Source organism: Pleuronectes platessa, chromosome 6 (assembly GCF_947347685.1).
Source record: "Pleuronectes platessa chromosome 6, fPlePla1.1, whole genome shotgun sequence".
NCBI lineage: Eukaryota > Metazoa > Chordata > Actinopteri > Pleuronectiformes > Pleuronectidae > Pleuronectes > Pleuronectes platessa.
Window position 1 is genome coordinate 14,401,447 of NC_070631.1, and position 21,541 is coordinate 14,422,987.

The 21,541-nt window shown below is 40.8% G+C and overlaps 3 protein-coding genes across 7 annotated transcripts; 1 reads left to right on the forward strand and 2 right to left on the reverse strand.

The window, feature by feature from the left end:
• Positions 1-9: 9 nt before the first annotated feature.
• eps8l3b (EPS8-like 3b) lies at positions 10-16,834 on the reverse strand. Of its 4 annotated transcripts, none has more exons than XM_053425116.1 (20): positions 15,483-16,834; positions 8,038-8,173; positions 7,021-7,139; positions 6,834-6,898; positions 6,587-6,745; positions 5,775-5,924; positions 5,506-5,591; positions 5,295-5,407; positions 4,420-4,538; positions 4,146-4,245; positions 3,948-4,024; positions 3,759-3,833; positions 3,515-3,660; positions 2,317-2,379; positions 2,114-2,170; positions 1,930-2,023; positions 1,109-1,219; positions 801-889; positions 557-689; positions 10-474 (listed from the first exon to the last, which is right to left on the reverse strand). In XM_053425116.1, the coding sequence occupies exons 2-20, from the start codon at positions 8,073-8,075 to the stop codon at positions 433-435; spliced, it is 1,836 nt and encodes a 611-aa protein (XP_053281091.1). In that variant the 5' UTR covers positions 8,076-8,173; positions 15,483-16,834; the 3' UTR covers positions 10-432. The 4 variants fall into 4 exon arrangements, with proteins under 4 accessions (XP_053281091.1, XP_053281094.1, XP_053281090.1 ...); XM_053425119.1 differs by lacking the exon at positions 15,483-16,834 and adding an exon at positions 8,949-9,265 and having other exon boundaries at positions 801-886; XM_053425115.1 differs by lacking the exon at positions 15,483-16,834 and adding an exon at positions 8,949-9,265.
• atp5pb (ATP synthase peripheral stalk-membrane subunit b) lies at positions 9,406-13,828 on the reverse strand. Its single transcript, XM_053425128.1, has 7 exons — positions 13,677-13,828; positions 12,719-12,755; positions 12,470-12,615; positions 11,296-11,459; positions 10,936-11,061; positions 10,352-10,531; positions 9,406-9,659 (listed from the first exon to the last, which is right to left on the reverse strand). Exons 1-7 carry the CDS (start codon positions 13,702-13,704, stop codon positions 9,582-9,584), a joined length of 759 nt encoding a protein of 252 aa, XP_053281103.1. The 5' UTR covers positions 13,705-13,828; the 3' UTR covers positions 9,406-9,581.
• On the forward strand, positions 14,641-20,592 carry LOC128442588 (TRAF3-interacting JNK-activating modulator). Of its 2 annotated transcripts, none has more exons than XM_053425121.1 (14): positions 14,641-14,841; positions 15,523-15,936; positions 16,046-16,178; positions 16,261-16,381; positions 16,486-16,513; positions 16,620-16,649; positions 17,457-17,552; positions 18,196-18,267; positions 18,422-18,562; positions 18,703-18,840; positions 18,930-19,065; positions 19,212-19,357; positions 19,819-19,935; positions 20,166-20,592. In XM_053425121.1, the coding sequence occupies exons 2-14, from the start codon at positions 15,544-15,546 to the stop codon at positions 20,364-20,366; spliced, it is 1,752 nt and encodes a 583-aa protein (XP_053281096.1). In that variant the 5' UTR covers positions 14,641-14,841; positions 15,523-15,543; the 3' UTR covers positions 20,367-20,592. The 2 variants fall into 2 exon arrangements, with proteins under 2 accessions (XP_053281096.1, XP_053281095.1); XM_053425120.1 differs by having other exon boundaries at positions 14,643-14,845.
• Positions 20,593-21,541: the final 949 nt, after the last annotated feature.

Consider the following 21,541-nt stretch of genomic DNA (forward strand, 5'->3'; position numbering starts at 1 on the left):
TAATTAGGCTTAAATCACATGATTTTTAATATCCATCATGATCTGTCAAAAATAAATTACAGCTTAAGAAACAGCAACTTAAAAACATTTGCTTCTGAAGAGAAGAATCGTGTTTGATGGAACTATAATGTGAATTTACAGTATATTTCATCCTCTGGAAAATTGTCGATGAGTAAAAGTACATAGTGAGCAAAAGAAATAACTAAATAATTAACGAATAATTGTAGCGTGTCATACATGTTACAACACATACATGAAAATTGAATTCACTAAAAGTTATTTTGTTTGAATGACAGAAATCAGGATTTGATGCGGTGTCATTCATAATGAAAATAGCCATCCAGACATAATTTATTACATCAAATTACAAATGTTGATGATTTCAGACGTTTATCTGGAAAAAACATAATGAAGGAGCCGTGTGGTGTGACGTTAGTAGCGGCCGTTGTATGGTCCAGACGGTTCACTGGCGAGCTGTCGGGAACAGAGAGGAACATGACTGATGTGCCGTGGTCGGACGTGTGCTAGTGGTCGTCTCATATGACCCAGTACCTACCGCTATGGCCGACTTAATGGCCTGAAGCTGGAAGAAGACCCTGGCTCCCTCCTCTGGACAAACAGTCCTTATGTCGTCCTTGGTCATCCCCAGCAGCAGACTACCGGTGAGCACCCCGAGGCTGGTCACAGTGCTGTTCATGTCAAGGTGATAAAACACATAGTATTTCTCATTATCATCCCATACAATAAGCCTTATTTACAGTTCAGACATCTTTAAACTGACATCAGATCAGGTCACTCACATCTTGGAGAAGCCTCTGGATTGAAGCCAGGCTCTCACCTCTGCAGGCGACGAGTTCATGTCCATAATCACTGGGCCACGAGTCTCCTGCTGTGTGTGTGTGTGTGTGTTTGTGTGTGTGTGTGTGTGTGTGTGTGTGTGTGTGTGTGTGTGTGTGTGTGTGTGTGTGTGTGTGTGTGTGTGTGTGTGTGTGTGTGTGTGTGTGAGTGTGTGAGTGTGTGTGTGTAAGTGTGGGAGAAGTAACAAACATTTTATTTCTCAAATATGTTTCGTAGGTTTCTAAACAGTTTCACTTGTAACTTATCTCACCAGAACATCTTCCCTGGCGCCCCCTATTGGCTCCAAAACATTCATAGGAACGTTTCCCTGCTCATTACGGGCGTTACAAACAAGCCACCATTGCTTGGATTTCTGAATCACCTGTTTAAAAAAAACAAAAACAAAAACTTGAGGTACAAGAACAATAACATCAACCGTGACAGCGGCTATGATTGTGACAGTGATTTATAAAATAACAAATTGGTGAAATTTGAATAGAAACCAGTCTCTATTTAGAATAGTGTACATTATTAGTACAGTGTGCAAAGATTTGCACATGTTACGATACTATCAAGACTTGATGCGTGTAACAATGCCAATTATGAAGCAGTATTGTATCACAGAAATGTGCATTTTTAATGGATTTAATTTCACTGTTATAATTTAACAAATTCTTTGTTATCACGCCCCTACTTTTAGACATTCAGTGTTAATGTGGAATGTCAGTCCTGTGAGGTCCTGTATCCCTACATCCACTTCAGGGGGGACCCCTCCTTATAAGGGTGTGTCGCCCGCTTCACCTCTCCCGTCTCTATTGTTGTATTCCAATGAAGAGGTGCGTGACATTTCAGTCATTCAAGTTACGGTACTTTGTTTTGAACCATCCTATGACAGACTTTGTTAGGGGAATATCAAAATCCAGCTCCAGTGCTGCTGACTTTGGGATTTATTGACACTGAACATGTTTGAACCATTGTAATGCTAAATCGAATTCAGGACAATTGGATTATATTTTCCTGATGAAACTGGTTTCTATTCCCAATGATCGCGATGATAAAAGATAGTTACCGTTACCATTATTTTCATCTCACCTGAACCATGTCACCCTTCATGATACTCAGCTCTCGGTTGTTTCTGGCCGTGAAGTTGTTAATGGCCTGCATGGTCAGAGGAGACTCGCTGAAGCTGAAACAGCAGCGAGGCAGACGACCACAATTAACCTCACTGAGTACAGATTGAAGATATGTCCGCAAACAATCATACAGCCATATTTACTTTGAAGAAATTGGTCGGACAGGCGGGATACGCTGGCTGCTGCTCCTGCTCACTTGACTGTCACGGTAATGGGACGGGGGGTCAAAAAAAACAAAAACAAAAACTTGAGGTACAAGAACAATAACATCAACCGTGACAGCGGCTATGATTGTGACAGTGATTTATAAAATAACAGATTGGTGAAATTTGAATAGAAACCATACGGTCGCCAGCCATCGTAGAACTCTGGGATGTAAGGTGGAGTATTATCATGAACCCCTCTGGACCTGCGAGGAGAGAGGAGGTCAGGAAACTCTCAGCGAAATTCAAAAGTGACAATGATAAGATGATCTTATTTAATACAACAATCAAAATTACTTCATGCTGTATTTGTGTGTTGACACTAGGGTTTCAGGAGTGGGACGTCAGTCTTTCTAACGTAGAATCTAATATTAAAAGAGTAGTTAGACATTTGGGGTAAAACTCTGGGTCTAGTGTTTCTATCCTAATTGTGCGCAAAAAAGTGAAAGTGACAATTTTGCTGTTTTACAGGTCAGTTAATAGCCAGATTATTTCCTCCAATCCTCAGGTGCGATAGACATGTTTTTGATTGGTGGAGCTCTCTGCTACCATGGAAACGTTCACCACAACTGCAGAAAAACATTTCAGTCACAATCAGCATTGCATTGAGGGCGGTCTCTACTATAAATGAAGGTGTAATTTGCTGACATGCTGAAATAAGTCACCAGTTTATTGACTCAGAGTTTCTGACACATGGAGGGAGGAATCGTTAAGTCTGATGACCACAGGCAGGTCTAGTGGTTTCCTATTTGACAGAGTGAAATTAGAGAAGTATCAGTCTAACTTTCAGTCAATATTAAGTTAATGATTTATACATAACTCTTGGGTGGTCAGGTTGTGAAAAATTCCTTCGGTTGTTATTTTTCCTTTCTATAGTGAAGCTTTAAATGTTGTAACTTGGTTACTCAATAAAATAATGAAGTCATGAAGTTTGCAGTAAGAAATGTTAACAGATTATCAGCAGCTCGTCTCCACCAGTTATGGTAAAACAGTCCCCGGGTAAAGCCCATAGATATTAAAAGATAAAGCATGTGTCCTGCTGCAGGAGCATTAACAGCTGCCAGATGTTTTGAATGGCTAATAACTAATTGACAAAGTATTACAGAATAATTATTGAACAATTTAATTGACATATTCATCGTCTTATTTTTGCCAATCGCTCGACTTTGAGGCCGTGGATGCAGCATTAACTCTGACCCACATTTACATATCAGCAAACACACAGCTCAGAGTCAGGGCGTGCCAGGTCAGGTTGATGTGTACTTTCACCTGAGGGCAGTGTATGGGAAAGTAACAAGGTGTATGATTTATAGACTCATGCAAGTGCGAAGGCCGTCCTACCTGGAGACATTCCAGGAATCTCCCAGAGAATTCCAAAGGCGTCCCTCCTTCGGGTTGACTTCTTCCCCCATCAGCTGCAGGGCCGCCTCCGTCAACTGGGGCCAGACCACAGCGGGCACCAGGTCTGCTGGGTACCGAGGAATGATCTGTGGAGGGACCGAGCAGGTGTTTACTGTCACAACTGACAGGTTGACCTGTTGTGGTGAAGAAAAGTATCAACACACTTCAGGATGAGAGAGCTCACCATGCTCAAACTGTTGAAGAGGATGTGGACATAGTCAGCAGCGTTGGGGTTGGTCAGTGCCCCATCCAGCTGACCCTGTCATATAAGAGAGAGAGTGTTTCACTTAACACGTCAGGGAATGGATGCAGGGCAAAGCACTATGGGAAATGTGTTATCTGTGGAGACGTGAAGATCTGAGGAAGAGTTTACCAGCAGATTGAATCCATATCTGATTTTCTGGAGACAGGAGATATACTCCTCCCTGGGCGGCAGACTGACAGCTGATTCTGCAGGAGATATACACATTCATGATAAATAAAACAACCCTGTATTTACATTCAGTATGTTGTTTGTGTGGGAGGTTTCTCTCCACTAATGACTTCCTGGGAGATTGTAAAAGAATATTACCAGCCCTCTTAGATTTTCTGTCCTTTCGCATTGAATTTGGTGCATCAGACAGTTTGTCCATGAAAATCTCCAAATCATCAAGAACATGGTTAAAAATCTCCTGTCGAAAGGAATGAATGCAATAAATATATCATGTTCAGCAGACTTAGGATTTTTAAACACAACCACATATGAGCATGTTTTCCTTCAGATGACTATTTAATAACAGTCAGATTAAATGACTTTGTTCCAGATTAAATCCACTTCCTAAAGAGCAGTTATTCGCAGCACTGACCGTGTTCCACTCTGCTTCTCTTTGCTCAGATTGAAGCTCTGGGCTACTCTGTAAGTCATAAAGATCAGGATGAGGCAGCATTTCTTCTTGAGTGTAGTCCCACGAGGGAGGCGTACTCTCTAAGTGGAAATAAAGAAAAAAAGAGTAAATATTGATATGGCCGCACCTAAGGAGAGACAGTGTTAGCTGTTCACTGATGCGATCATGTACAGAAAACATCCATCGATATCGAAATTTAAATTAAGAAATCACAAATTTTAGAATTGAATTGAGCACATGGTCAGTTCATTCAGGTCATCCGCTGACAGCAGCAGATATCTATACCAGCCAACATCCGCTGATCCCTCGGTTGATCCACTTCCATGCAGTGAATCGGCAAAAGCTCACCTCCACACCAGCACCTCCTTTTCAACCTGAATCTGACCAAACCAGTGTCATGTGCTGTCACTGAAGCTGCTGTGTGCTGTGCCGAGGATCTGTTATCTGTTTCTCTCCCTACCTCCCCTTACACTATAACAATAACAACCTAATACAAGGTTTCAAAGTGCTTCATAAATATAAGACACACACACACAAGTAAAAAATACATTAAAAACATGACACTAGAACAAATAAAAACACTGTCATAAAAGAATCAAGCAAATAAAAAAAATTAACAACAAAACCACGAATCACAATAATAAAAACGAGAATTAGGTCAAATCTGGGGATGAACCAACATGATGAAAGTAGATATTAAGTTTTCATTTAAGGGAAACTACTGACACAGCCTGTTGTATTTCCTGTTCCAGAGCCTCGGAGCTCTTATCTCAAAACTGAAGATGAGCAGATTATGGGAGGATGTAGTTTCTCTTCAGTGATTTTCTACCATGTACCTGGTTCTCTGTTGCGCCACCGGGTCAGCGGTTGTTCCGGAGGTGGCAGGTTCATGTCTGGGCTTCGTCGCTGCTGAAAACTTTGTTGCCTTATGATATTTTCGAGATTATTTCTGAAAACATCGACAGCAAATTGAATGAAGCAGTTGTTTTCATTTCTACATTTGTAGTCTGTGTTTCGACTTTATCCATGTGACGTGTACCATGGTACCTGATGTCTGATTGGTCCCTGCGTGGTTCCACGTCATCGCCTCTCTTCTGAAGGGCTTTATCCAGATCTGCCTTGAGTAGATCCGCCTAGTCAAACAGACCTGATTTAGATCATCCACCTACATGACGTCAACATAAAAACAACTGCATCCACGTAGTGAAATACTGATTATGGTTCCATGGACTGACTGTTTATGGTTTTAGAGATTGTGCAACAGGATTAACACCCCCGCCCTTTTCTTGAGGGTCAGGAGGCCATAGTCGACTCACCGTGATCTCGTCACACTGGAACATGAAGACCTGCAGGATGCGTTTGCTGTGGTCCTGCACGGTAATCGTCAGCAGAGAGCTGTAGGCACAGCTGTCCAGTATAGCCCTGGTTTGTGTGATGCTTCTCAGAGGCAGCACCTCTAGCTCTGTCTGTAAAATCAGATTGATTATATGAAGATTGACACCAAATGTTGAACAGAATGGAATATAAGAAATTGTTACTCCCTACACTTTAACACATATCTGTACTTTCTACTTGTTACATTATCAAAAAAGATTTGTCAGTTTTATTTATGTGCACTTTTCACACTATTAAATGCTCAATTCACTTGAAATGCAAAAGGTAGAAGGTATAAGGTGGTCAAAAACTATAGTTAAAATTTAACAAGAAAGGATGTTATAACAACAGGAAATAGTTAAATCTAAATAATAACAAAATCTAAACACATTCATCTTAGAAAGGGGATAACAGCAATGTTAAGATTAATGATAAGAAAAAAGATGTGGCTGAATTGATTTACAGAAAGACAAGCGAAGTTTTGAGCAGCTTTTTAAATGTGGCGACAGACGATGCATTAACTAGGAAGCCCAACAAGAGTGTAACTTCACAAATGCTTTCATAATTGGAAGGGAACAAAGTGCGGCTCCACAGAAGAGAGGAGGTCCTTATAGCAGCATACTTATGTTCACAGAGAAATATTGTGTCCATATACTTTTGGCCACGTAGGGTACCCGTTAAGACTCTTCTCCCTCTGAGAAGGTGGCGTTTGAGATCGAGTCTTGAAAGACGTCTAAGAATCCCCACCACCAACCTTGGTCTCGATGTCGCTGAGCGTCAGATGTCTTCCATGAACGTCCATGATCATCTCCTGTCCCCACAGACGACCTTTGGTGTCCAGCCACTTCAGCTTGGCCAAACAGTCGTCCACTTTATTGACCTCCTTGCCGTCCAGCTCACAGGTCAACAGATGCTGTGGAGTCAGGGTTCAGGGTCATGAATGTGGGAGAGCTACAGGTTGTGTTGTCACTTGTGTGTCACCATGTTGATTCCTCGTTTACCTCCACTCTGACATGAAAGTTGTCCCTTTGCTTGGTCAGCGTCTCAGAGTACTCTTTTCTCTGCACTGGTATAAAGAACGGGTTCAAGTTAAAAAATATAGCCATTTTTCCTCATTCAGTTATCAGATCGGTTATAATAACAAACGACACATGGATGTGTGGTGTTTTATTTTTCGTCTGTACATACTATATATGGATTTCCCACTGGGTCTAGTCAGGCTGTTGCCCTGCAGTGGAGAACCCCTCAGGTCGTCGTCTTGCTGGAAAAAACTCCTCTGTAGGGGGGGGTCCTCCTGTAAAACTGCCCTGAAGAACAATAACAGGAAACTTATCAAACTTCAGAGAAGGGGCAGATGGATCTTGTACAAGGAAGCAAGTTCAGCATACGCAGTATATCTTCTTGTTATCTAGTTCAACTGAACCTTACTTTGGTATTTATGAGCGGGTTCATAACAGACTTAACAGTCCTTAATTTCAAATGGCATCATCGAGTAGATAAAATGTTATGGTAGGAAAAAACTGGTAATTTGTTTTATCTATATCTGACATTGACATTTCAAGTCATCTTGGAGATATACTACATATAAGCACAGGTATGTTGTTAGTCTGTTATTGTCTGACGGTGTGTGTGTGTGTGTGTGTGTGTGTGTGTGTGTGTGTGTGTGTGTATGTGTGTGTGTGTGTGTACATCTATCCTAGTGATGATCACTGACACTATCAGACCTTATTGAGCACATTTTTCACAGAACTTTTTGGGGGTTAAGATTTGGTTTTAGGATCAGTACTCGAATTCGGTTTAACATAATGGCTGAAGTTGAGTTGTGACGGTTCAGGTAATATCTGCACACAGATTATGCCTTGACAGAGTATGCTGTAGATCCCTTCTGAGATCCGTTTCCAATTCTGTTTGAGCAGGTAAACAGTCTGTTTGAAAGCAAAAGAGGCTTTTTAATCTATCTATCGAGAGAGAGAGAGAGAGAGAGAGAGAGAGAGAGAGAGAAAGAGCAGCATGTTCACCTTACATATCAATGAAACAATCAGCCATCTGAAGAAATCAATCATCCACAGTCTCAAATGAGCTGCAAAGTTACTACAGCAGGTGTGTTTCTCTCCACAGGGTGTAACAAGAAAAGATCTAAGCGTTGTGTTCATGGAGGATTAATTACACCAGTGACATTGAGAGTTTATATTAAGTCGTACTGACCTCGGGGAGTAGGAGAAGGGGGCGTTGTTTCCATACATTTTCAAGCAGCTTCTGTCTCTTTTAGAGAGGACTTTAATCTTCAGATTGCTCAGAATCTCGTGGAAGCCACACCAATCTGCACAGAGCGTTTCTCAACCTGATAAAGTGGAAAAACTGTTTCATATTAAACCAGAACATATGGTTGGTAAATTCACTCAGTTCATGTTTAGAAGTTCAGACTCTGACAGCTCAATTAAAGGAATTAAAGATGAAACACATTTTTCTTTTTACAAGTTAAAACTTAAACATTTTAAGCAATAAAATGTATTATTTTTTTTAACACTGGGATTTTACTGCTACAGTCTTACTCGGTCTGGCATAGCCTGTATTTAAGGTGACTAATGTTCTAACTTCAGCAAGATGATATTAAACTGACTGACAGTTAAGTTTTTTTCTTTCGTATAACTGTCACTCTACAGTTTAATGTTTCTTATCTTATGAGTGTTACATGTGAAAACACTGGCTGTTGTTCATTAAAGTAAAGTTTGCTTTCAAACTCAATTTATTGTAAACATAAGCAACAATAAAGCACAACAGGTGAAATGTCAGTGAATTTCATACAACTGCATACAAGGTTTCAACTTTTCCTCCTGGCTGGAATCAGATCCACATAAACAGTGTTTAGTTATTACGTGATCCTTCATGAGGTTAGGAAACAATTCAACGAAAAGTCCACACCCTGGTGTTGACTTTACTTCAGTGGTGTAGCTTAAAATTGCCCCACACCTTCAATATTAAAAAGATTTCACTCACTTCACATGATGGAAAACACCCTTCTAAACAACAGATAGAATCCATCACTCATTGCAATTAATATAACCTTTTAAATTATTACCTCTAGTATTTCTATGATTTCATGCTCCAGTAATTACCTGTCCGTGTCAGCTCTGCTCCACTGTCATTGTTCCGTACTTTTCAAACTGATTTTAGACGACACGCTTCGTAGCAGATATTCCTCAAACATCTAACTGAGAAAACATCGACTTCCTGCTTAAAGGCACAAGGTTCAAAGTGCAACAATCATTGAGGAGTGACGGATCCAGAGGGCTGGTCTGATTTGTCATTCGAGGGCAAGTAGTTGAGGTATTGGAGGGAGGCAGCAGATCTGTGACTCATTATGAGTCCAAAGGTTTAGAAAAGCTTCATAATGTCTTCTTCAGTGATCAAAGGTCCAGAACCCTTCCTCGAGTGTAATCTACCATGGGTGTTAAAGCTACCTATTCAACTCACCTTACGTCACTGGGAAATTACTTAAGCTAAGTTTAGCAAATTGTTCAAAGATAATCTAATATAAACTGAAGTGGAAAAATACAAACTGACCCGTTGAAGTTGAATAAGAGAACCATTTATTTTACCATCAGCCGACGTGTAAATACTGTACACACCCACACTATTGACAGAGACAATCTTATGAGAAATAAGTTTATTCCGTAAAGAAAAGTGAACGTCTCGTCTTGGGACAAGGAGTTGGGGATTCGAGAAGCCTTCTCTGAAGACTGGATAGTTTAGACTGTAGCTTTGGCCTGAACGGTCTTGGCCAGAGCATTCAGGTCTGTGATGCATTTAGCGATGCTCGCTTTCTCCTGAAAAACAACAAAAACACAGAAGTGAGGCACTGCATCGTCACCTGGAAAGATATGTGCAAGACAGTAAGAATAACAGGGGTTTAAAATCTGAATTGATTTAAAGAGAAAAAAAATGTGTTTGTCTAACTGGGTGAAACGTGTATACTTCAAAGACATGGTTTCAAATCATTACATAGATTGAGGTATTCTCTGATTCCAAAAAATTATTGGCAACATCAGAGACATTTCAAATTTGTATGTGAATCTAACCATTTAGTGAGAAAAACAAGAAACTATGTCATAAAGCAATCAATTAATATTCTATGTTTTCACTTACAAGAATCACTTACAAACACTTCAATATATAATATTGAAACGACTATTCCAAGAGTGTTTTAATCTCATTGGTACAGCACCACTCATCTGTATCTCACAAGGTCCTGCGATATTATCTGGTATTATTGACCACAGGCTAAGGACCTGGTGCCACTCCAAGCTGGGCACAATGTGGGATTTGAGACACTGATGTACAATTTAGATTATAACAGTATGATCTGCCAGTGTCTTTAGTAATACTGCGTTTTAAATGGTGCAAATAAGTAGATCAATGGTTTGAGTTTCTCAATGCTTGACGTAACTTTTCAAAAAAAGGGAACTGTGATTATTAAAAAGAACATGTTTTTGAGATGATCGCTTCCTACTAGACTGACCTGCTGGGGAGTGATGCTGCCGATGACGCTCTTCTCCACCCAGTTGACCAAGTGTTCCTGCTCCATACGGCGGTGGAGGCCCTGCAGGGCGATCTGGTAGTCCAACCGCCTCTTCACCTCATGGGTCACCATGTGTACCCTCTCTCTGTAGTTGGTCTCTAGAAGCATGGCCACGTTGTTCTAGATGGAAAAGAGGAGTCGATTGAGTCTTTGCAGAAATATCCAGAGTCTAACATAGGTTGCTACAATGCCCTCTTTTCATGCTGTTAATATTTTGTTGTAATGTAAGTGAAATAAAATGCAGATCCAAATCTATTGTCGAATCTGTCATTCATTTTCGGGTGACCTATCCCTTTAACATGTTTCTTTGGCCACTTGGTGGCAGTGTTGTAGCTTCTACTTGCTGACAGAGGTCTAAATCAAAGATTACCTAATGTTGCCCCTTCAACACATACAACTCCATCCAACGAGTAGACGGTTTTAGGGCAAGTACCTGGTGTTGATATGTCTCATGTAAATACAGTGTATAATGAATGGTTCAGATAAAATTGGAAATTGAAAATGCAATCGTCATTGCCGCTCACCCTCTTAGCATCAAAGAGCATTGATCTTCCCTCTGCTCTCCACTGTTCCTTATTCTCATCCTCGATGGCCTGAGTCAGGCTGGCCATAGCGAGAGTCTTCACCTCCTGAGCCTTCGCAACTTTGTCCTAAAAAAAACAAAAAACAATGAGGATTACAGTTGTGCTCACAAAGATTGTGCATTAAAGAGTGGATCGATGATTTTGGGAAAACTGTATCTTGATTAAAGCTACATTTGTGAAACAATAATCTCACAATTTAAAGGCAATAGGGCTAAGAATCCACACACTTTGTGAAATATTGTGTTCTGGTATCCTATAAATAAATTAAAAAGCTAAAACCACAAATGGCTGCCGGCCTACCTCATTAAGTTTGTCAGCAAAAGCTGCAACACTTGGCCCAAATTTCTTGACAGCGTAGATGATCACAGCACCTATGGAGGCGCCAGCGAAGGTCTCATGGTTGATGACGTAGATTTCCTTGGAAAGAATGTAGAAGAGGAGGCCAGTGCCCAGCATGTAGGGTCCTGGTGGCAGAGGTACAAATTTAGATTTTCTTTCCAAGGTCACTGAGATGATGTTACTGCTTCAGCTTCTTTTTGATGTTAATTTAAACACATCAAGAGATAAACAGTATGAAAACACACACAGCTCTGTCTGCTAATGTTAAAAGAAGAGACACAGTGTGAACCACATGTAGTACATGGCCATGCTATACGAGAGATATCACATTTATGTCAAATGTTAAACTTCAACATTAAATTATACAGAGGACAAGTGCATATACACTGTGTACATGATGTAGTGTCATACGCATTGCACTCAACAAAACCTGTTATGTGCGTCGCTTCTTCTGCAACAATGAAGTTAAAACACTGAGTCTCATAAACTGCAGGAAGAACTTCTGTCTGCAGGAGTGTGTGTGTGTGTGTGTGTGTGTGTGTGTGTGTGTGTGTGTGTGTGTGTGTGTGTGTCTGCTCGTCTCTGTAGCTCTTCAAACACGAACTATTAATCACATGTATTTAGTTATTTATCGAGGATGTCAGCTCATGACTCCGGATCGTTCCAGTCACTTTAACCCTGATGTCCTGACTGTGCACCTCACGTTACGTCTCATGTCAGGTTTAAACACGTGTCTCAAACTCTTGAGCCGATCAAACAAACACAAAGTATACGTCAGTCCTGCATGTGTCTTAACTTGTGATCAGTGATGGTATTTATTGTTAAAGTGTGAGCATGGAGGAAGCAGACTCCGACAGAGACTCTGATACAGGACGACCGGACCTTTAATGTTCGTCAGTGCTGATCCTGGATCACGTTTTTATAATTATTCAACATATTAAAGAATAATTCTCAACTTATATATCCACTGTTCCAAGTGGAACCAGACTTTTTTTCGTTCTTCTTATAGAAGATGTCTGTTTTCTCTCAGCAGCAAATATATTTACATTTCCAACAATACGACTGCTTCTTCCTTTGTTTTGGACCTAAAAGTCAGCTATGTAAACCTAATGCTGTAGCATGATGAGTTACAAACCTGTGACTCCAGTTTTGGGGTACAGGAGCTGGAAGAGCTCCTCTGGGATGATGCCATGGCGGACCTTGCCTCCCTTCTCTGGCAGAGGGGGCAGTGGAGCCAGACTCTGGGACGATGTGTGCAAGGAGCGAGACGCTTGGATCAGGCTGTGGTGGACAACAGTGTTAGCTTTCACACAAACACGCCTCACTGCATTTGCACACATTATACACATTACTGATCAAATGCATCATCATGACCAAGTCATACCCAGCTCCAAGGGGTCCACTGCTCTTCAAGGAACCGGCTGCAAACAACAGAATGACAAAATAGAATAAATTATATATATTGTGACAACAACAGTTTTCATTTAAACTAAATCTGCTGAGAATCTTTTCATGATTGACAAACAGAAATCACATTATTAAATATGTCTGTAAGAAACTCCTACCTACAATCAAGGTCAGATTCATATATTGCACTGGACATTACGTTTACTCTGCTTTTAGATCTTAATATCTCTCCTTCTATTGAAACCATATTTCAAAACTTTGTCGTAATGTTTTTACTGTTTTATGTGAATCCCTTGATTGTCAACAGAAAATTAACACGTAGATTTTCACGATTAATCGACGTGTCCTCAAAACAGCTTCAACCAAAGCTGAACATCAGGATACTTATAAGGACCCATGTGGTAGATCGCATACGTTTAAACGTGTACCCAACAAACTGGGAGTAGATCAATATTACTGCTGGAAATAGTTAAATGATGAGGCCATTGCAATACAATTAATACATCTGAAATAGAAACACACGTTGAAGTTGCATTGTGAAGCCATTGTGGATTACTGTCATTACAGGAATAAAGTGCAGATGACCCGAGGAGCAGCCCCGGCTGTCAATGAGGTGACATTTGAAGAGCTAACGTTAGCTCACTTAGCTTCTTCTTACTGTCTGATTCACTGTGAGCGTATTTAACTCTGCCTGAGCTCTCGTGCTGTGTGCTGGAGAGACAGATAAGGTGTCAAGTGTTGTTTTGGGTTAAAAAATAACAGCTACAGTTTGAATTGTTACCTACAGCTAGCATTAGCATGTCTCTCATTCAACGTGCGGCCTTCACTTTACCCTTCACGTCCACTTCAAACCTTCACTTCTCCTGCTCGACTGTTTGGTGACAGCAACAATTAATTATTTCTCTTCTTATCGCAGAGGTTCGATGAGTACGTACCTGAAACGAGAACGAGTCGGGACAGCATGATTGAAGGACGAAAGTGCAGAGTTGTTCCTCCACCGACCAGCGACGTTTCAGCCTCTCAGTGCCCTTCTGCAAAGAGCCACAGTGATGGCGGAGCAAGACAAGTCCCCGTGAAATGTCGCGAGAGTAGAGGTGAGCTTCCTGTGTAACAGCTGTGAAGGAACGCGACCAGGAGGGGGCGCTGCTCGCACAGCTGAGTTTGGATCTATGGTCATGAAGGCGTGAGTAATCAAGATAGATTGATAGATAGATAGATAGATTGATTGATTAATTGATAGATAGATAGATAGATAGATAGATAGATAGATAGATAGATAGATAGATAGATAGATAGATAGATGGATAGATAGATAGATAGATAGATAGATAAATAGATAGATAGGTAGTTCTGAGCTAATCTGCTCAAAGCTAGCTTAGCAGCGTAGCCTTTGGCTCAGATAAGAATTTCCCACAATAAAATATGTTTGAATTATTATAAAATCCTGTATTTGCATATTTGCATTGAAAATCTAAAGGGGAAACAAAAATAAAACTATGTTTGTCTGTTTGGTCTGTGTTATTATTAATCTGAGTAAACACAAGGGAATACATTTTTACTGCTTGTGTGTCTTCTCATCAGTTTGGCTAAGAGCCTTCAAACGTTAGGCCCTTCTCTGTTCACCTACTTCTGTAGTCATAATGTCCCATTTTGTCTATTTCTCTACAGTCTCCTGCCTTTGCATAACAGTCGTCATGTATGCCTTCATTAGATCTAAGTCATAAACCCCCTTCAATGAGGGATGGAAGTGCTGTCATGATAATAAACATTCAGTTATCCAAGATGCTGCAGTCACACGGCACAGCTCTATCTCCCAATGGGTGTGTTTCATCCCAGACTGCCTAGAGGGGGAAAAGACCGGGTCTGTGTGTAATCTTGGGGCCCACCCGTGTGTGGCATCAGTTTGGTACGAGTGGCTGCTGAGATAGAGGAACATATGACGCTGTGGTTCTCTTCACTTCCTGTAAAATGAAGCTCAACTGAAGCAGCTACATGTGAAACGCAGACAAAGCCTCCGGACACTATCTCAGAGGTTTAAGGAAATGGATAACTTCTCATCCACCGCATGAAGAGTTTAAGGCCACTGACTGAGATGGCATAGTAGGTAAGCTCTTGATTCATTTTCTGAATATTAAGTAGCGTGTTGTCTTTGCATTATCGTCTATTTTTTCCCTCCACAGCCTCAGTTAGCAGTTACCGGGGCCTCGTCTGTCTTTGATATCACATTCTGCAGCATTCTAAAAGAAACTGAAACAGCAATGCAACTACTGCATTTTCTACTAACACAAAAATGTTCCACTAAATCCAACTACTGCTATTATTGCGAAAAAATAGGAGGAAAAAGTATTTTTAGACCTACTACTGCAGCTGCTTAAACTACCATGGATCAGCATGGGTCACAGAGAATTGCTGAGCTACACAAAACATCAGTTACTTTATCTTTTACGTTATTTGATGCAGACACCTCATGAATTTGGAGCACAACCCGGTGCTCCTGCAGATCACACATTTTATTTTCCTTTGTTGATGCAGTCTTGAAGATTAAAATGACATGACTGAGTTTGAGAAATAACACCAAATGTTTTCTTTGAACTTGAATTTAAAAGTCTGATAAAACTAATTCTTAACAATTCTTCTATGGTTTCTTCAGATACAGCGACTTCGACTTTGAAAATCCTATTTTTCACACACCTTTAACGATAAACATACGTCAGTAAATAGTAAACCTTCTGTATACTTACAATTAGTCATAATGATTTTTGCCTTATACTGTCATTGTAGGCTCAAGGCAGAGGAGCTGCCATGGACACCCTGGCTGCTGCACAGCTCTTCTCAGTGAAAGACTTCGACCGAATAGTGGAGGTCAGAGCACAGAGGCATGAACACCTGCGAGGGCGCAACAACGTGACTTCGTGTCGCAGCCCCACGAGAGAGTTGGACACAAAACAGATCAAAAATGAACTGAAAGACAAAAGGCAGCTGGAGTTTCTAAGGAGGAGATCAGTGAGCCCGGAGCTGTGTGGTCCGAAATCTACGAGGACGAGAAGTTCACCAAAGACGTTCCTGATGAAACTTCACAGCTCGAGCAGCAAATATCAAGTGAATACAAATATCCCAACTCTTTCAAACGGACATCAAAGGGGGATTTTAGAAACAAACAGCAGCTTAACTGATGGTCCAAGCACCAGCACATGGGTAAATATAAGATCCTCTGACATCATTTGGAGTTTTATATCATCAGAGGCAAGTTGCTGCAAAGATCATATACACCTGCATCTTCTTCCCTCTCCTGTCATTCCCTCAGGCCTCCTTATGGTCTGAGCAGGTAACACTGATGAGGCACGATAAAGGCCATCCAAGGATACAAGCATCTACCTCAACACCTGTGATAAAAGAATCCAACCAGCACAGGATGAGAAGAGAGAACAGCACAAAAGGTGAAATTCTTGTCAATTGCACGTCACATAATTGTGTGGCTCTCACACTAATCAGGCTGTTTTTCTTCTTTCTCTGTCACAGCTCAAAAGACTAGCATCATCGAAACAGTAATCAAAAGAGAAAACATTCAGCAGAAATTCTCCCATCAGACCACAAATCTTCTACAAAACAAATCCCTTCGAGAGGCGGGTGTGCAGACAGCGTGAGTGTGACTTAGTGGAAATCGCTCTGAAACTTGCATTTCATCTGAAAAACGGTTGAGATCTGTGTTTTGTCGCCTATAATGTGATACTTTCTCCTGCACAGGTCTGGCTTTGTCACTGTCAAGGAATCAGTGAGTTCCTAACTGTTGCTCTATTCATTGGTGGTGTTTGTGTAAACTGTAAAACACAGTGTTGATTACCTGTAACTGTTCTTGTCTCTCATCTCTCACATTATAGGACATTCAGCGGTTAGCAGAGTACTTGCAGGTAAACCAAACAAATCTTTTCCTAGTCCATTGTCTTTTGTTTAGTTGTAAAGTGAGACTGAGTAACTCGACATATGAAATGACAAACTCCTCTTACAATATTTAAATAATTAATTCATATGGAACTAGAATGGCCCAACAGCAGCTTTATGAAACCACATTTAAATTCCCTAGATCAGAATTTTTATTTGGATCTGCACCCAATTGCAAGCACACATCAGTCCCCTAATTATGCCTGATATTTCCATTAAGATCCAATAATTGTTCAATAAAAATCGAAGAAATGCCCGATCTCACAAAGATCCACACCATTATCTTATGAATTCTTCCATGGCTCATGCCCCAGCCCTTCAAAACATTTCATGGAAATCGGTTGAGTAGTCTTTGTGTTGTCCTGCTTACTAACAAACAAACAAACAAACAAACAAACAGTACAAACAGTACAGTATTACTTGATTTGGTTTGACCAGTAGCTGAGTGAGACTTGTGTCAACTGATGTTAGCAGCTATGTAGATTTAGATACTTGACATTATTTAAGTAAGTAAACTACATTTCACCGTTTACTGTTATCCAGTCACTTGTTGCTATAGTGGCTACTAATCAGCAAAACACATGACCTAAAGCTTCTGTAATCACCTTGACTACTTACCCTGTGTATGTGAGATGATACCTTGTTTCATAGCATCATTAAATTAATGTGATTTTGAGCACCAGGATTAGACGTGAGCAGACGGTACCGACCGCCTGAGGCTACGCTCTGTATTTGTTTGTCTCTGTTGATGTCCTCTGCCGTCTGTTTCCCGTCAGGAGGCCCTGTGGAGAGAGGAGGCCGTGAAGAAGAAGCTGGCAGCGCTCCAGGAGAGCACGTCAAACCTCACAAACTCCTCGACGAAAATATGGATGGTATGACTCTCTGTATATGTAGGCCATTTATTTGAAAAGGCCCCCCCCCCCTCCGATGTTTCGCATTTATTGTTTCCAAATACCAAACGCATCATTATAATTTTTAGATGGCCACAGTGTTGCTATTTATTTCTCTTTTGTTGCCTGCCTGATATTATACTGAACATTTCCTTTTCACAGTCGTGCACACAGCCTGTGTTTGCCTCAGGAAGCCCTATATAGCTTGTGGTTTTGAAGCTTCCTGCTTCCGCTCAAGTCTTCACTACATAGGAGTAGTGCAAGCTGTCAATTTAATACAGGAAGGGTGTGACAACCAGACGCTGCTATAGGTGCTATAATGAATGAGAGAGGGCTGTGACTGTTCCCATTTCTGTTGAAGAACTGGAGGTGAATTTAGTTTGTCATCTGTAAAATTGTTTCTCACTCGGGTTTATTCTTATAAGGCAGCATATTCTATTTTTCTACTCCTGTGCACATGCAGACATTGTGATCTTTTCTGAGGTTCACCGATGCCGCAAGTTGCCTTTACGCACCGATGAGCGCAGACTACGACAGAGCGCGCTATCTCAGTTTTTGGTACATGAACCATTCATTTCCCATCCGCAGGTGACAGTCAGTCATTTCCTCTCTAACCCACACACAGGCTCGCTGCAGTGAAGACCTACTGAGAAACAAGATCAAGTCTCTGGAGGCGCAGCTGCAAGTCTGCCTGCAGGTAAGAGCAGCAGCAGCAGCCGGCTGCAAAGAAGAAACCACGGAGTGTTTTTTTTATCAAGCATTTGGGTTGTTTGTTCTCTGTAAAACAGCCAGTCTTCTACACTGTCACCCTGTCATGAATAGTGTTACTCAGTCATGTTTTGTCTTTATAGAAGTTTCCAAAAGATGGAGTGAAGAAGCTGGTGGTGCAGATGGAGAAGCAGAAACTGATATATGAGGAGAAGGCCTTGGTTGCCCTTCAAAACGTCACAGAGGAGAAAAGTGATGCACTCTCCAAGGCTGAGACACTGCAGGTCAAACCTCTTATTCAATACAACTACATTCTCTCTATTTGGCGCAGGAGAACGACTTCACATTAACGTCTCTGACTCAATTGTCTTATTTTAGTTTCAGTTTTGCAGCTGAAACCTGACGATTCTTTGTTTCACCCCAGGAATCACTTATCACAGCCAAGGCAGAGGCGCTGAAGTGTCAGAGCCTGTATGAGGAGCTGAGGCTGAGCGCTGGTCAACTCAGGGAGAACCAGCATCTCAGTAATGAACAGCTGCAGCAGCTACACAGCCAAGTGGAGGTACTGTTCACTGTAGTAATGTGCATGGTAAGAACTTTCAATGTCAGTGGTGTTGAAAATATAAATGTGTGTGTGTGTGTCCTGTGCAGCTGTCCGGGGCCAGGGAGGCCGAACTGAGGGAGGAGGTGGGGTCATTAAGACGAGAGAACAAGGACCTTCAGTACAACATCTGCCTGCTGGAGGAGGACAACCATATCTTAAGAGAGGAAATCAAGAACCTCAGCGGTGAGACACTCAGGCCTCAGAGCTACGATGTTTGTTTGTCCTGAATCTGCAAAAAACCTCCTCAGCCTTTCTCGACAAACTACTAAAGCATTTATAATGCTGCAAAGAGGAAATGTTTTTTATTTGAACTGATTTCTGCTTCCTAGATGGTGGCAATGAGAGCCAGGACCCTGTGATGCAAGATTGTCTGACATCAGAGGAAGCAGAGCCACAACTGACGCTGAGGAGAGACACTCACATGGAAGAGCAGCTGCGTCACACTCAGGAGAATCTTCGGCTCAAGGAGACAGAGGTAAAGGACATCACAGGATAGTGCATACTGGTGACATCACTGTACACTGTGTACCGGAGGCATCAACAAATGAATAATGTCCTCAGTACAATTTGTTGTGTAGCGACATTAACAATAACACAAAACAAGGTTTTCTTTGTAAACATTTTTTTATTTTGGAAGTCTAACTTATTTTTTTTCAACAAATAATAATAAAATAATTATCTCAACAGACGATTTAAAATGCATCACATCCTACAGACATATAGGATGTAATATATTTCCTAATATCCCCTGCATTGTGAATTTCTTGTAAATGGATTGCAGCCAAATATAATCTACATATTCCTCCCATCCATATGGTGTGTGTGTGTGTGTGTTTGTGTGTGTGTGTTTGTGTGTGTGTGTGTGTGTGTGTGTTTGTGTGTGTGTGTGTCTGTGTGTGTGTGTGTGTGTGTGTGTGTGTGTGTGCGTGTGTGCAGTGTGAGGAGCTGCAGACAGAGCTGCAGGCTATGGAGCAGGAGTGTCAGTCCAGCCAGGCCCGACTGTCGCAGTGCAGGGAAGAACTCCGGCAACTCACAATCCGCCGCAGGAGACTGGTAAGCGGTGTGTGTGTGTGTGTGTGTGTGTGTGTGTGTGTGTGTGTGTGTGTGTGTGTGTGTGTGTGTGTGTGTGTGTGTGTGTGTGTGTGTGTGTGTGTGTGTGTGTGTGTGTGTGTGTGTGTTTGCATTCAGGGGGATATTAATGTCCTTGCTACCACTGGAGTAGATGACATAAAATAACATAATAATAACTAAATGATAACATATTTCCCTCCCTCTCTGTTCAGACACTGTGTGGCCGCTGGTGGAAGGTGTGTGTGTTCTTCCTCCTCCTCTTCGCTGTGGCGGGGGTTGCCATGTTGTGGCTCTGGCATCCTCCTTTCAGGGAGCAAGTTGAAGACCTGTATTCAGACATAGAGACACGTATCGAGAACTATCTCCTGGAAATGGCCTCTCCTCAACATTCAAGCTGTTTTAGACCAATATGATGACATCACTGCTCAGGAATATCATTATTTTGTTATAGCTGTTGTATTAGAACTAGATTTTTACTGGATGTAGTGTGATATATATTTCATATTATTTTAAACTTGAATCTTAAAGTGTAAGATACATGATGTTTTGTTGACATGTAGAGGATGTACTGTGTGTGTGTGTGTGTGTGTGTGTGTGTGTGTGTGCAGACTATTCAAATACACATGAAGTGTGAACAAAGCAAGTGTTTGTATTTCATTATAATGTCCTATATAGTGTTGGAAGACGTATTTGGCTCAATAACGTGAGTAAAAGTAACAATACTCCACAGAGTAAAAACTACCTTTAAAATCTAAAATATACTTAAAAGAATAAAAATAAAAGAATACAATTATCCCTATCAGAGTAACTTTAGGCTATTCATGCTGCATATCATACAGCTATATTGTTTTTTATTGGTTGTATACCTAGCGCTCTAATGAGTTGTATAATGCTGCATGGTGTTTATAACAATGCATCATAGTTTAAGACCTTTTCTAAAATATTTAGTTGAATATGTTATATGGTTTTGCAAAGTTTATTTATTTATTTGATATAATCAGTGATTTTCAATCAACAGAAAACATTCTGTAAATAAGCCAGAGTTTAGCATAAAGCTCATTTTAATTTGTTGTGCCTAAAGACAGTTTTTACAAGGCAACCTGTAATAAAATAAAGTGACTGATTCTAAATTATTACACATATCTATGGACTATTCAGGTGCATTATACCATCCGAAGTAACTGTACAAGAATTAACACAACAATCAATAAAAACAAACAAATAATCCATGATTAAAACACATAAACACTTAAAGACACAGATACACATTTGTAGCTAAAATAAAGTCACTTAAGTTGTCAATTCAATGCAATATTATATAATTTTATATTGTATTTTATTCTGAATTGTACTGAAGTGGAAGTAGAAATTAACAAATAATAGTCTGAGGTCTAAATGAAAATGATTTTCACAGTTAATATCAGATACATCAGGGGGAAGGGAGGGAGAACTGTCCTGTATCAGCTAATCTGCACCTGTTCTGTCTGTGGTGGTTCTGTGTGGTAACTACCAGCTGCTCAGGTCTCTGCCAAACCGACTGAATGATATGATTCCACAGAAATGACACACGACACCATCTATTGTCTGA